At 53.5% G+C, this 14,007-nt stretch overlaps 1 protein-coding gene across 4 annotated transcripts in view; it reads left to right on the top strand.

Moving 5' to 3' along the window:
• Positions 1-14,007, top strand: part of SLFNL1 (schlafen like 1) — a 42,194-nt gene that overhangs the window by 14,104 nt on the left and 14,083 nt on the right. For 2 of the 4 annotated variants that reach the window (XM_044997989.1, XR_006575110.1), the window contains exons 2-4: positions 3,526-4,352; positions 7,318-8,007; positions 11,259-11,386. In XM_044997989.1, the coding sequence (XP_044853924.1) occupies positions 3,939-4,352; positions 7,318-8,007; positions 11,259-11,386 (1,232 nt within the window). In that variant the 5' untranslated portion in view covers positions 3,526-3,938. Of the gene's footprint in view, positions 1-3,525; positions 4,353-7,317; positions 8,008-11,258; positions 11,451-14,007 lie in introns of all 4 variants that reach the window. The other 2 variants (XM_044997991.1, XR_006575111.1) reach the window with 2 other exon arrangements.

The raw sequence follows: 14,007 nt of genomic DNA, 5'->3' as shown, positions 1-14,007 counted from the left end.
TCAGGCTCTAGGTGGCAGGACCCTTCTCCCCAGCGTCACCCCCGCCCCGTCGGGGTTATGACCCCCCCCCCCGGTCTGGCCTGCGGGGCCTCTTGGCTGAGACGTCTCCCTGCGCTGGGCCCTCTGCCCAGGGTCCCCCCTGTCGCTCTCCCCAGCTGCTCACCACACCCGGCTCTGGACAGCTCCAGCCCCAGCTCCACCCTGACCCTGCCTCAGTGCCGCTGCTGCTGCTCTGCCTCCAGCCCCCTGGGCTGCTTCTCTGGCCGGCCCAGCCCTGCTCTCCCCTCAGCTCGGCCCCTGCTCTCCCCTCAGCTCGGCCCCACTCTGACCCAGGCCATTCCAGCTCACAGGAGGACGGGACCCCCCCGGCCTCCTGACTCCCTCCCTGACCTGGAGCAATGGCCTCTGCCCATTGTTCCTGGGGACTGTCAGTCTCAGGGTCCTGATTTCCCATTGACCCTCCCCCTTCCTTTTGGTACTGGGAGCTAGCAGCCAGCCCCCCCACTGAGTTCCAGTGAGAGGCCGACAGTCCCCTTACAATAGTGATTTAACTATCGTTAATTTGCATTTTGGGAGTGCTAGGCGTTGTGCGACCTTACGCTCTGCCCTGAAGAGCTCGCAGCCTAAGACAACAAGCATGAGCCGAAGAGAGAAACGGAGCTAATCAACCTTTCAAACTAGATCTCCGATGTCCCCGCCAGCCGCGCCGTCAGGGCCCGGCTGATTCCTTGTAGGTGCTGCGGCATGGCTGGCGCTGACAGGGGGAAGGTCCGTGGCCTCAAAGCAGCAGTTCCCAAACTGTGGGTCGCGACCCCAAGTGGAGTTGTTCCATCAGCAGGTGGGGCGTGGCAATCCCAAGTGTGGGGAGGTCGCCATTTCACACAATGAAGCTATTTTGCTCTACAAAATGGTGCCTGCCATGCAGCGTGAGCTTGTGCACACTGTGCGCCTGGGGCCATGGGAAGCAACACATCCGAAAATGGGGTCGTGCAGGGAAAATGTTTGGGAGCCGCTGCGCTAGGGGCTAGTGGTTCGGGTAAGTAGCCTGTGATCAGGGTACGAGCCTGGCACTGGGTAGGCCTGGAGTCAAGTGTCTGCTCTGCCACTGATTCCCTGTGTGGCCTTAGGCAAGTCACTTGGACCCAGACCTAAAGGTATTTAGATTTCTAGCTCCCACAGAAATCGACAGAGGTTGGGAGCCTAAATACCTTTTGTCGATCTGGCCAAGGGAGACCAGTTGTCCACCTGTACAATGGGAGTAATGCCCCCGCCCCCCCCGCCCCAGGGCTGTGTGAGGTAAATCCATTACAGACTGCATGGTGCACAGTGCTGCGCTGAGGGGGGCCAGGTGCATGCCTGAGCTAAGCTACATAGGAGTCTATTGCGATAGGTGGCGTGACATTGGCAGAGCCCAGGGTGCTTCCAAGAATCAGCCCAATGGGTGGCCATGGCTGGCAGCACTGTTGGAATGGGGACAAGGCCAACCCAGTGAGCCAGGAGGGGTTGGAGCTGGGAAGGCTTAGAAAGTGAGGCCAAGAGGAGGAGCTGGAAGGCAGGGACCAGGCAAAGGGATTAAGAGGTTGGCCTGGTCCTTGCAGCTCTCAGCTGCACCTGGTGGGCTGGAGGGATACGCTGGCAGTGGGTGCACACAAGCTCCTGGCTCCAGCACTCGTGTGTGGAAGTTTTAACAGTCAGGTCCCATGGAAACTCCTGTGTGTGACTTGAATATTTGTGTTCCATGAGCGTTGGTGCTGATCAAACGCCCTCAATGCAAGGGAAGCGCGGCTGGAGCCACTTCAGCCAATATCCCCAGCAAGTCTTTGGCAGCATTTTCATTGTCCTGGCTGTTCTCTGTCAAAGTGCACTGGAAAGTGGGGAGACGCCTCCTGGTCTGTTCTGAATCAGCACAAACATCACTGGCCCTGGGCATCGCACTAAGCAGCGCAGGCGTCACCCAGCACACCCAGCCGGCGGCTCCAGTGTGTTGCAAACACACATTAGGATACTAGTCTTGCAGTCAGGGATCCTGGTGCTCTTCCAGCTCCACTATTCGTTCCTTGGTGCCCTTGGTTGTCACTTCCCCCTATCACGGGGCTACCACTGCCCTCCTTTGCCGAGTGCACTGTCCGGGCTGGCTGGTTACTGGTGTCAGGGTGACAGACCGGATGCCAAGACCTTAGGCTGCAATGGACTGGCAGAGTCAATCTTGCCACAGTCAGTGTGCGCACCTGGCAGGGAACCAGGGGCAAGGGCCTGTCTCCTGAGGCTGTCCTCTGCTCCAGTGGCGCCCAGCCCAGGGCACATGGGAGGGTTGTGCCGACACACACTGGCCGCAGCTCCTCTGGGGAGCCCATCAGCCGGTGCTGTGGCGCCAAGGCCCTCGCCCCAACCCAGGGACGTCGTACACTGGGGATAGGAAAAAGGGCTGCTGGGACCCATAAGGACCCCCAGGGTGTGTCATCCTCAGAGAGGGGAGCCAGACAAACTGCTCCTCCCCTGCCTCAGCTGGGCCCTCCAGCTCCACAACCCCGCAGCTTCCCCTAGGCCCTGGCACTGCCCTGCGCAAGCCTCACACCTCTGCCCTCCCATCAGGAATCAGGCTGGCCCTGAGCCCGGCCTGCTCAGCCTGTCAGGTCTTCACCACATGGGAGTTGGGGGTCACGCTCCTGAGGGCACTGCTGAGGGGTTTTAGCCTGTGAAAGTGGCAGGGCCAGCAGGGCATGGGGGGCTGGGGTCACGTTCCCTGAGGTACCTAGTATCACAGAGCCCCTCCCGCAGTGGGACTCCTGCCCCAGGGTGAGGGGTCAGTGAGGGCAGCAGTAGGGCTGGGCTGGCCCAGGAGCAGGGTAGGGACTGGATGTTGAGTGGAGCGGGGGACCCAGCATCAGGGGCGTGAGGAGGAGTGCGGGTGGCATTATGGGGGAGAGAGCAGTTGGGAAGGAGGCGATGGGAGGCCTAAACCTGGGGGCCAGAGGGGAGCCCAGGGACCAGCAAAGGGGAGTGGGTGGGGGGAGGCAGAGGGGATACACTAAGCTGTATTTGGTCTCCATCCCAAGCACTAGCTGCTCGACACAGGCCAGGGCACGTGGTGCCCAGGGCAGCGGCTGCGCCCATCACTGCTGTGCTCCTGCCATACCAGGCTCGGGGAGCCAGCCCCTTGGGCACACTCAGGGTGGTGCATGGCAGGATCTTGTGATGAGGCGTTTGGGCAGCCTCCTGGCAGGAGCAGGGAGCTACCAGGCTCGTGGGGAGCACAGAGCAGCTCTGGGCTCTGGGCCACGCTGCCTCCGCCCCTGCCCATGGCACTCCCAGCCTGCCATCCCAGCCTCCTCCTAGCAGCCCTCGACTCCTCCCCATCGCCTCAGTGCACTGACCGGTTAGGAGTGAAACACCTGGGGACTGCATGTTCTCCTGGGCGCTGTTGCATGACAGAGGCCTGGGCACTGGGCTTTCTCCCTGTCGCTGCACAGATCAGTGCCGGCCCATTTCTCAGCAGCTCTGTACTGACTTGCTCCTATTTTGCAGGTTTGCAGGCAGCACCCCCAGCAATTGTCCGGACCCTGCTGCTAAAGCCGTGTGTGACACTCCCTCACCCCGCACTGGCTCTGAGCCTGGGCCTGCAACAAGGAATCTCTGGGCCTAGCTATGCGGTCGAGGGCTGAATTGAAGGACCTGCTCTCTCCCCGGCTCCTTCCTTGCAGAATATAACCTTGTGCAGGGGCTGCAGCCACAACAGGTTCCTTTGGGAAAGGTGCCTTTGGGTTTACCATGGTGCTCCACAGACCAGCAGCCCTGCCAGCAGCAGAGCCCAGAGGCAGCACGATGGAAAAGAGCCACTGCTAGTCTTGTTGCCTGAAGCATTGGAACTGGAGCACCGTTACTACTGGAGACAGGGACCGGGAGCTATTGGCACTGGGAGCTGGACGGGGTTCTGAGCAATGGAAGACTCACCAGAGTCGTCAGCAGAGGAGCCTATGGAAGAGACAGCAGGGGAGCCGTTCGCAGGGCCCATGGAGGAGGCGCTCCCTTGCCTGACTCACGTCTACACACTGTATATTGGAAACCTGAACCCCAAGTACTCGCGGGAGGTTCTCTGCAGCATGCTGAAGGACATTCTGGGCACCGCCAGCCTCCCCCTGCAGCGGCACGACATAGAAGTGGTGAAGAAACCGAGACGGGCCTACGCCTTGGTGCAGGTGGCCACTGAGCTGAGCCTGGAGAACGTCCTGAAGCAGCTCCAGGTTGCCTCAGACATGGAGCAACATCTCCTCAGGGAGCTAGTGATGAAAGGGAAAACCCTGGTGGTGGGGGAAGGCAGGAGAGCCTCACCCAGTGCTAAGGAGTGCCAAGAGGTAGGGCAGGCACAATGCACTACTCTAGCGGAGTGACAGCGAAGGCCCAGTGGGGCGGGCTGGACATGCTGCCTTTTGGTACTGAGATCACCAGGGCAGCAGGACAAGGGGGAGCTCTCACCCAGGAGAACTAAGCCCCAGCAGCACTTCCATCCAAAGGCTGGGCGCTTCGTTACTCCCTCCTTCCAAGAGATGAGCCACCTCATCCCATGGGCCGGAGCAGTAGTGTGAGCTGCTAAGAAGCGGAATTTCACTGCCTGCAAGATTCCTGGCCCCCACGGTTTGCACTGCAGCAATGCCGCCTTCCTGGCTTGGCCCTGGAATGGGGAAGAGCTTCCCTGTCGACTCCAGCGCTGGGTTCCCTGGCTTCCCTCCTAACCATCATGTCCAGGAGATGCTCTGAGAGACGTGCTGAGATACAGTGCAGTCAAGACAAAGAGTCCTTGTGGCAACTTAGAGACTAACATTTATTTGGGCATAAGCTTTCGTGGGCTAAATGAGGCCAATGTAATCAAGGTGGCCCATTTCAAACAGTTAACAAGAAGGTGTGAGTATCAGCAGGGGGAAATTGTCCAGCGAGATTGAAGTGTTCTCCTACTGGTTTTTGAATGTTATAATTCCTGATGTCAGATTTGTGTCAATTTATTCTTTTGCATAGAGACTGTCCAGTTTGGCCAATGTACATGGCAGAGGGGCATTGCTGGCACATGATGGCATATAGCACATTGGTAGATGTGCAGGTGAATAAGCCCCGGATGGTGTGGCTGATGTGGTTAGGTCCTATGATGGTGTCCCTTGAATAGATATGTGGACAGAGTTGGTACCGGGGTTTGTTGCAGGGTTTGGTTCCTGGGTTAGTGTTTTTGTTCTGTGGTATGTAGTTGCTGGTGAGTATTTGCTTCAGATTGGGGGCCAGTAGGAGAACACTTCAATCTCCCTGGACACTCAATAACAGACTTAAGAGTGGCAATTCTTCAACAAAAAACTTCAAAAACAGACTCCAAGAGAAACTGCAGAACTGGAATTAATTTGCAAACTGGACACCATCAGATTAGGCCTAAATAAAGACTGGGAGTGGATGGGTCACTACAAAAACTAATTCCCCCTGCTGATACTCCCACTTTCTTGTTAACTCTTTGAAATGGGTCACCTTGATTACACTGGCCTCATTAGCGCTACAAAAGTGATGTCCACCCCTTCTTGTCAACTGTTGAGAATTGCCTACTTCCACCTTAATTGAATTGGCTAGTTAGCTCTGACCCCCCGCTTGATAAGGCAACTCCCATCTCTTCATATGCTGTGTATTTATACCTCCCTACTGTATGTTCCACTCCATGCATCTGATGAAGTGGGTTTTAGCCCACAAAAGCTTATGCCCAAATAAATGTGTTAGTCTCTAAGGTGCCACAAGGACTCCTCGTTGTTTTTGCTGATACAGACTAACACGGCTACCACTCTGAAAGCAGTGCTCGAGGTCCTTGTGCCACGTAATCCCTCTTAACCCGTTTGACGGCTTCAAAAGGACTGTGCTGGCCAGGCCTTGTGCTGCCCCCTGCCCGAGGGAGGGGGGTTCACCCCCTGTGCATAGACAGAGCCAGAGCTGCTGAGCTTTTTTTAATCACTAAGTTGTTACTACGTTAGCCTCGAGGAGCCAGCACAGCTAAGAGTGCAGCTGGAGTCCGGTCCGTCTTGTGCACCATCAACAGAACTGTTTGCCATGTTCCAGTCCGTTCGGCCTGGGCAAGTCCAGCCCAGGCCAGGGGCTGTGTGTCTCCTGGGGCCGGATTAGGAGACAATGAGGGTTGCCCCTGTGCTACCAAGGGTATCATTTGGCCCTGTGGAACCTTCCATACAGACGATAATGTGCAGGAAGGAAAGAGTCCAGCTCAGGGCCGGCTCCAGGCACCAGCCCAGCAAGCAGGTGCTTGGGGTGGCCAACGGTGAGGGGCGGCACATCCGGCTCTTTGGCGGCGGGTCCCTCGCTCCCTCTCGGAGCGAAGGACCAGCCGCCGAAGACTGAAGCGGCGGCGGTAGAGCTGCCACCACAGATCACAATTGCAGCTTTTTTTTTTTCCACTTGGGGCAGCAAAAACCCTGGAGCCAGCCCTGGTCCAGCTTGACTCTCAGATCCCAGGGGAATTGGCAAGAGCAGTTAAGTAACCAATGCATTAGAAAATGTGCTACCGGGAAGGACCCAGCAGTGTCCAGGGAGATAGGACTGTGTGATGTGGACTGACTTACACAACGGGCATACCCCTTGATTTCAGGGCAGAATTTCATTGATTTTAAGGCGAGCAGGTACTAGTATGCTCATCCAGCCTGACTCCCTGCAGAACACAGGCCAGAGAATTTCACCCAGTGATTCCTGCATCCAGGACAGTAATTTGTAGTTCTGCTCTGAAGTGACTGAAAATGGCATCACGGGCTCCATATTTGTTTTTTCTCCGTGACTCCAGTTCAGGCATGCTCAACCTACTGCTAAAAAGACGAGCTGTGTAACTGCCAGCGCTGCCAGGTCCCTCAGGACCTGAGAGTCAGGCTGGGCTCTTCCTTCTCACACATCAGCACCAGTTACAAAGACGCTGTATGGACCCCCCAGGCCTTCAATGGGTTTGCCCAGGGACAAGGGGGAGAATGAAGTAAACCGTTCTGTGGATGCTGCACAAGAAGGCATAGGCTCCAGCGCCCTCGCCTGTCACTGCGCTGCTCTGACAGGAGGAAAAGGCGCAGTAAGAAGTTGGCAGCTCTGCTGGTGATTCTCATGGGGCAGATCTGAGTGTAGTCACTTGTTGCGGCAGGATTGCAATTAAATAAAAGGGCCCATGTGCTTTAAAGCCTGAATACTATTACGCCTAGGGCCCTTGTGCTGTTGTTATAACACTGGCTGCAGTCGTCCATGTCGCCCCCACTCTGCGCTGTCTGTCCCTGCGTACACGTGACCTTTAATCTTTCTGGCTCTGCACAGAGTGACACACAGATGAATGGTGCCAGCGCCCCAGACTCTCCCGTGCTGGGGCATTTGCAGTCTGGCAAGAGCAGGCTGTGGGGGTCCGAGGAAGCCCAGCCCAGCCCTTGTTGGAAGGGTCCCCCTCGAGCCCGGAAGCTGGTGGAGTGGCCGGCAGTGTTTCTTAGCGGCACCAGGTCAGACAGCGCCATCGTTCAGAGGGAGATCGTGGGCCAGGAGCGCCTGTTCTATGGCGCTTTCATGGGGAGCGAGACCAGGAACGTGGAGTTCAAGCGGGGTGGAGGGGAATACCTGAGTGGGACCCTCAAACACCACGTCCGGAAGTATGTGTGCGCCTTCCTCAACAGCGAAGGGGGCAGCCTCTTCGTGGGGGTGGAGGACAGCGGCTTCGTGCATGGGGTCAGGTGTGGGCACAAAGAGGAGGACCGCATCCGCCTGCTCATCGACTCCATTCTGAAAGGGTTCAAGCCGCAGGTGTTCCCCGATGCCTATACCCTGACCTTCATCCCTGTGGTCAAAGCAGAAGACACTGGCATCTTCCTGAAGGTGATCCGGCTAAGCGTTCATCTGCCCAGGCAGCAGGGGGAGCTGCTGCTTTATGAAACGGACCAGGGGGAAGTGTACCTGCGCCGGGACGGCAGCATCCAGGGACCACTCTCTGGGAGCGCCATCCAGGAGTGGTGCAGGCAGGTAACTGGCATGCAAGGGCCGCTAATACAGCAAGGCAGCAAACTGCTGCTAAATACAGGGTGAGCCTGAGCTGCAACCCGTGATGCTATTGCAGCCTGCTCTGCAGTGGGAACTGCAGCCCCCGTGCTGAAGGGATCCGAGGTGAAATTCACCCCTGAACAGTGTCAGTGCAAGGCTGAATTTCACCCATCTGTGGCTCTGCTCTCAGCAACGGGCCCTAGGCAAAGCCATGGGGTTTGATCCCCAGACCCTGTCTGTCTGTCTGTCTACATACACGCCTTCCCTCCCTTGCTCTCTCTGTCAGTAGACTAGGTCACGTGGCTGGAAACATTTAATCACAGTGCCTTCCGATACCCACTGTCTGTTCCTTGGATTTGTCCATGTTTGTTGTGTCTTTGGCCCTCACAGCACATATGTCATGTAAAGGACCTGCCTGGCACAACCGTGGTTATTAACTAGCCCCAGCTAGGGTGAGCAGATAGCAACTATGAAAAATCGGGACAGAGTGTGGGGGGTAATAGGCACTTATATAAGAGAAATCCCCAAATATCGGGACTGTCCTTATAAAATCGGGACATTTGGTCACCCTAGCCCCAGCCAGGTAGCCCAGCTACATACACACATTGCTGATCTTCAAGGTCCTGGTGGTTTCTGAAACTGGAGACAGTGAGCACTGCTAGAGGGCTCACAAACTATTTAAAGGGATGCCACCCAATTCCTAAACACCACAATTTCACAGAAGGGTTAGGAGCAAAAATACACACAGTGGAAAGTAATGCTGAGAATCCAAGAAACCACTGTTTAATGTAGCTCCAGAAAATGTAGCCATCTACCGAAGTGCCTAACACATTTTGCTTAGAAGTAATAATAAAATGATCACTCTTCATTTGGCAAAGTTGTCCATCAGTGAGTTCTGGTTTGGTGCCATTAATTGTGAGTGGATACAATAATAATGATCTTGAATTATTATAGTACAGTATTATTAATTTAACCTGTAAAATGTAACTATATATTCTAGTCTTTACTTGCCTATAGTACAGTTGCTTCCCTCACCGCTGAAATCCAGCCACCTCTGAGGTGAAATACGGCAGATTCGCTAAGGCCTAGGGTTGGATTATGGTTAGGGATCGGGCTGGTGTTAGGTTGACTGTAACTTTATGGTTAAGGCTCAGACTAAGTTTAGGTTTTGGCCTAAATTGCAGTTAGGGTTGGGGATATTTTACAGTAGGTGAGGTTACTGCTCTGCCTAGGCCTAGGGTTCAAGTTAGGACCAATGTAGGGTTACTTCTCAGGTTAGGGCTAGGGCTAGCGTGTTACTGCTCTGTTATGGTAAATGTTAGGTTAGGGTTACTTCTCGGTCTAGATTTAGGATTAGGAGTATCTTTAGGGTTACTGCTTGGCCTACACCTAAGCCTGGTTTAAGAGTAGGCACAGATTAAGGTTAGGTTTAAGGTTATTGCTCGGCCTACGGCTATGCCTATGGCTAGGTTTGGGATTAGGGTTTCTTTCCAGCCTATGTCTAGTTTTAGGGTTAGATTAGGGTGACTGCTCAGGGTAGAGGGAGCGGTACTGCTTGGCCTAAGGCTTGTGTTAGAGTAAGGTGTTGGTTTAGGGTTAAAGTTAGGACTAGGTTAGGTTTAGAGTTAGGAATAGTGGTCACCCTACACCCAGCATTGGCATTAGGGTTAAATTTAAACCTAAATTAAAGTTATTGTTAGATTCAGCCTAGGCACTGGGTTAGGGTTACCTCAGCCTAGGTTTAGGGTTAGCATTAGGCCTAGTGCTAGGTTTAGGGTTACTGCTTGGTCTACCCCTAGGTGAGAGCAGGGGTTGGGGTTAGGGCTACTGCTGGCCCATATGCAGGAGGAGGGTTATTGCTGATTACAGGGAGGCACTAGCCCCATTAAGTGGGCAGTCCGATATTTTGCTTTGGGTCCATGCCCTCCCTCTGCCTTTCTTTTTGTGCTGTCATGTTTAGTTGAAGGCTAGTATTTTTATCACATAGGGACTAATAAAACCAGTCACAGATGCACTGTTTGCACCCATACAGAAGGGAGGGCTGCCAGCTCTGCAAAAAGCAGTCCCTATCCTAGGCAGAAGTGGTTGGGTTTGTTTGTTTTTTCCTTCTTTCCTCAAAAGCTCTTGTAGCCTTGCTCCCTGCTTTTATAAGCGCTGGGGTAGAGGTTGGTTAACACTAACCCAAACCCAGCAAGTCACCTGCTAGAACCTCAGCTGTAATGAGCCTGCAGGGTAGCAGCTTCGCTCGCAGGTGTTCACCATGCAGTGACTGAGGCAATGGCGTTAGGGCCAGATTCACAAGGGGGATGAGGCATTGCAATACTGTGCGTGACAGGGTTAGCTTCTGGGTGCCCTGCCATCCAGTGGCATTCACAGCCGCCCCCTGCCCCTCCCCCCCCATGCAGTGTATAGGAAGTGTCAGGCCTGAGAGGGCTTCACAAAAGCCAGCACAGGATCTGCCTACGCTAGCCAGGAACGAAATGCTGAGGAAAGGGGCAAGGCTTAGGGCTCAGCTCCACAAATGTACTTAGGTGCCTAACTCCCCTTGGTCTGGGTCTGAGGCACCTGACAGGTGGGAGAGGGGGCACCTGTCTCTGCAGAGGGTTCTCAGCCATAAACCCTCTCCTGGAGGTAGGTGCCTGAGCCAGGTCAGCCCTTTCTTGGGAAAAACAAGTGACCCCCCTCACAGCCACTAGCCCCATGGGTTGGGCACTGAGGTGGGAGAGTCAGGTTCATGTCCTCGCTCCAATGATCGTTTATTAAGTTATACACAATCGAACAGCCTCAGTAGGGGAGAGAGACCCACCCCCCAATAGCCTAGTAATGAGGACTCTCACCTGGGTCCCAGGCAGCACAGGGATTCAAAGCTGACTCTCCCACGGCCCAGGTAGCCTGGGGGCCAGATGGATAGACCCACACACATCTTTTGTGCAGGCTAGCCATGCTCGCAGCAAACACCCACAGCAGGCCCTGCATGCAAGCTAGGTGAGAAGTGCCCTGGGGATTAGGCATGACCTAGGGCTCAGACCAGCTCATCAGCTCGTACCAGGAGAAACGGAAGGGTTAGATGGCAGCTGAATGGTAACTTTGGGAATGGCAGAGGTACCCAAATGCTGGACTTCAGCACCTAAAGAAGCAGTTAGGGACTTGAGTCCCTTTCTGAATCTAGCCTGTAAGTGCTGTGCCAGTGCCTCTCTCAGACAAATAGCGACTGTGCTCTTGTACATCCTCAGAAATGGACAGGAGAAGTGAGGAAGCTGGAAGAGCGGATAGAGAGTTTGATGAAGGAGAAGGAGAGCCTGCAGCAACAAATCAACCAGCAGCGGAGCCCGAATCCCAACTCTAGATTCTGCACCATCCTGTGAGTCACAAGAGAGCAGGAGCAGCACTACCGGAGCCAGGGGGAAAAGTAGTAAGGAAAAGAAGTCAGTTTGTGTATATTTGTATAGATTTTGAAAGTAAATTCATTCCAATACAGAGCACTGGACTCAAGGGCAAGGCCTGCCTTGTTCATCTCTTGGCAGCATGCCACCCTGCAGCTGATGGCTGTAACACAGCATATTTGTTGGGAGTTTGACTCCAGCTCTGACTAGCTGGATTTCATGCCACTTGGGAACCTGTGCATCACTGATCACTCTGACCATGAAGTTACAAAACCCCCAAGACTATGAAGAGTATTTCCCTTGTGAATTCAGGTGGAAACTGAGACAGTCTAAGTCCAGGGGAGAAATGTTTTCAAACCTGGCTACTTAATTCAGCCAACTAAGGAAGCCTTGAGCACCCAGCGATAGTGAGTTGGCACGTGTGTGTTTCTCATCCAAACTGGCAACTGCATGCAGATGTGGTTGCCCCATCTCAAAAAAGATATATTGGAAAAGGTTCAGAAAAAGGCAACAAATATTATTAGGGGTATGGAACCGCTTTCATATGAGGAGCAATGAATAAGACTGGGACTTTTCAGCTTGGAAAAGAGATGACGGGGGTGGATATGATAGAGGTCTATAAAATCATGACTGGTGTGGAGAAAGTAAATAAGGAAGTCTTATTTACTCCTTCTCATAACACATGAAGTAGGGGTCACCAAATGAAATTAACAGGCAGCAGGTTTAAAACAAGCAAAAAGAAGTATTTCTTCAGAAAAGCACAGTCAACCTGTGGAACTCCTTGCCAGAGGATGTTGTGAAGGCCAAGATTAGGGTCAAACAAGAACTAGATAAATTCATGGAGGATAGGTCCATCAGTGGCTATTGGCCAGGATGGGTAGGGATGGTGTCCCTAGCCTGTTTCCCAGAAGCTGAGAATGGGTGGCAGGGGATGGATCACTTGATGATTCCCTGTTCTGTTCATTCCCTCTGGGGCTCCTGGCACTGGCCACTGTCGAAAGACAGAATACTGGGCTAGATGGACCTTTGGTCTGATTCAGCATGGCTATACTTACTGTGCAGCCACTCCAGCATGAGTAATGATTTTGTGTAGGAAGTAAGGCCAGGCCGGTTTTGAGTCTGGTGGGAGCTAGGTCGAGCTTTTCCTTCTATTTGTAATTTAAATAAGAAAGGTAGTGCTTTTCTTGCAGCACCCTCTACTCCCTTCCTAAGCATCTTGTGAAGGGCATCAATTATCCATACCCTGCTGGACAAATCTCATTGCCTCCCAGGTGGCTTTACACTGGAAGAGGGCAGGACATATTATGGGGGGCACACGGTAGTGGGTATTATCATAAAGCAGGTCTATGATTAGTATTTAGAAGTACCCCTGCTTTCTGAATATCTATTCTAGCGCCTTGGGAGCTCAGCCATGCTCAGTGGCTTAGCCCAACCTTTGCACTGCCACTGTAGCCTTGAACATATTTAGGTTTGGGAACTGAGCCTTCTGGAATGCTCCATAAACAGGGGGCCTTGGCCTAAAAATCAGTCAGAGCAACTATCATAGTTCCCTGCCCATCTGAAGGGAATTAGAGACATGCCATGCTGAAGGGCATGTCAACCTACAAACTTTTGCCCATGCAAGTTATGTTGGCATAAAGTCATAGGTGTATACTTGGTGCCTTGCATGAGTAGAGCACTTGTGTCAAAGCACAGTGCAATGGGTAGGTATGCCAGGGTGCAACATGCTCGTGTCCAACATCTTTTGGGAAGTGTTGGCCGTGTATGGTGGGACAGAAACAAATCACACGGGGACACAAGCAGACAGCACAGCTGCTTCTGGCAGCCTGATCGTTTACTGCAATGGTGCCTGCTGCCGTTATCGCTGAGGGGCATGGGAAAACCTCCTGCTGCAGAGGAAGCAATAAGGCTGCCATCCCTAGAAACCTCCGGGAGAGGATTGCTAAGTATCTCCATGAATGTTTTATTGAACTCTCTCAGGAGGAATCAAGGGACAGCTCTATGTACCTAAAGAATCTAATCTGCATGGCTTCCCCTGCCTAACTGTACAGGGGAATGAAAAGCAGATAATGCTACTTCTCTGCATACTGCTACACTTTTTGGTACAAGTAAATTAGTGAAAAGGCAACAGCTGTGTCCTGCTAAGTTGGAGGCACAGTCACTATAATGGACAATAAATTTACATACTTATCTGAGGAAGGAAGCTTGCCCATGCTCAACTGCTAGGACGGCAGTAGAGTCTCAAATAAGCCATGACTCTCAGCATAGCTGGAGCCCCTGCTTTCATGTCCCTCATCCTACTCCTCTTCTCTCCTCCCTGTTCACACAAGGGGCATGTGACTCAGGCTCCTTGGAGGTATCCACAGTGGTGTACAGGGTGACAGAGGTCTCTGCCAAGTATGGCACACAGGTCTGCTGCTTGGCACTGGACTGACTGCTGGCCTCCTGATATTCCTGTTGTATTTCCTTTGTTTTCATGTGACACTGCTGCTAATCCATGTCACACCCCTTCTCCTGCATCACCCATGCAACCTGTCCAGATGTCTATTGCTGGTCTGGAGCTTTCCCCAAAGAGCCTCTTCTCCCCCCAGGCCCAGGA

The sequence above is a fragment of the Mauremys mutica genome, chromosome 23 (assembly GCF_020497125.1).
Source record: "Mauremys mutica isolate MM-2020 ecotype Southern chromosome 23, ASM2049712v1, whole genome shotgun sequence".
Taxonomy (NCBI): Eukaryota; Metazoa; Chordata; order Testudines; family Geoemydidae; genus Mauremys; species Mauremys mutica.
This window is presented reverse-complemented; position numbering and strand designations above follow the sequence as displayed.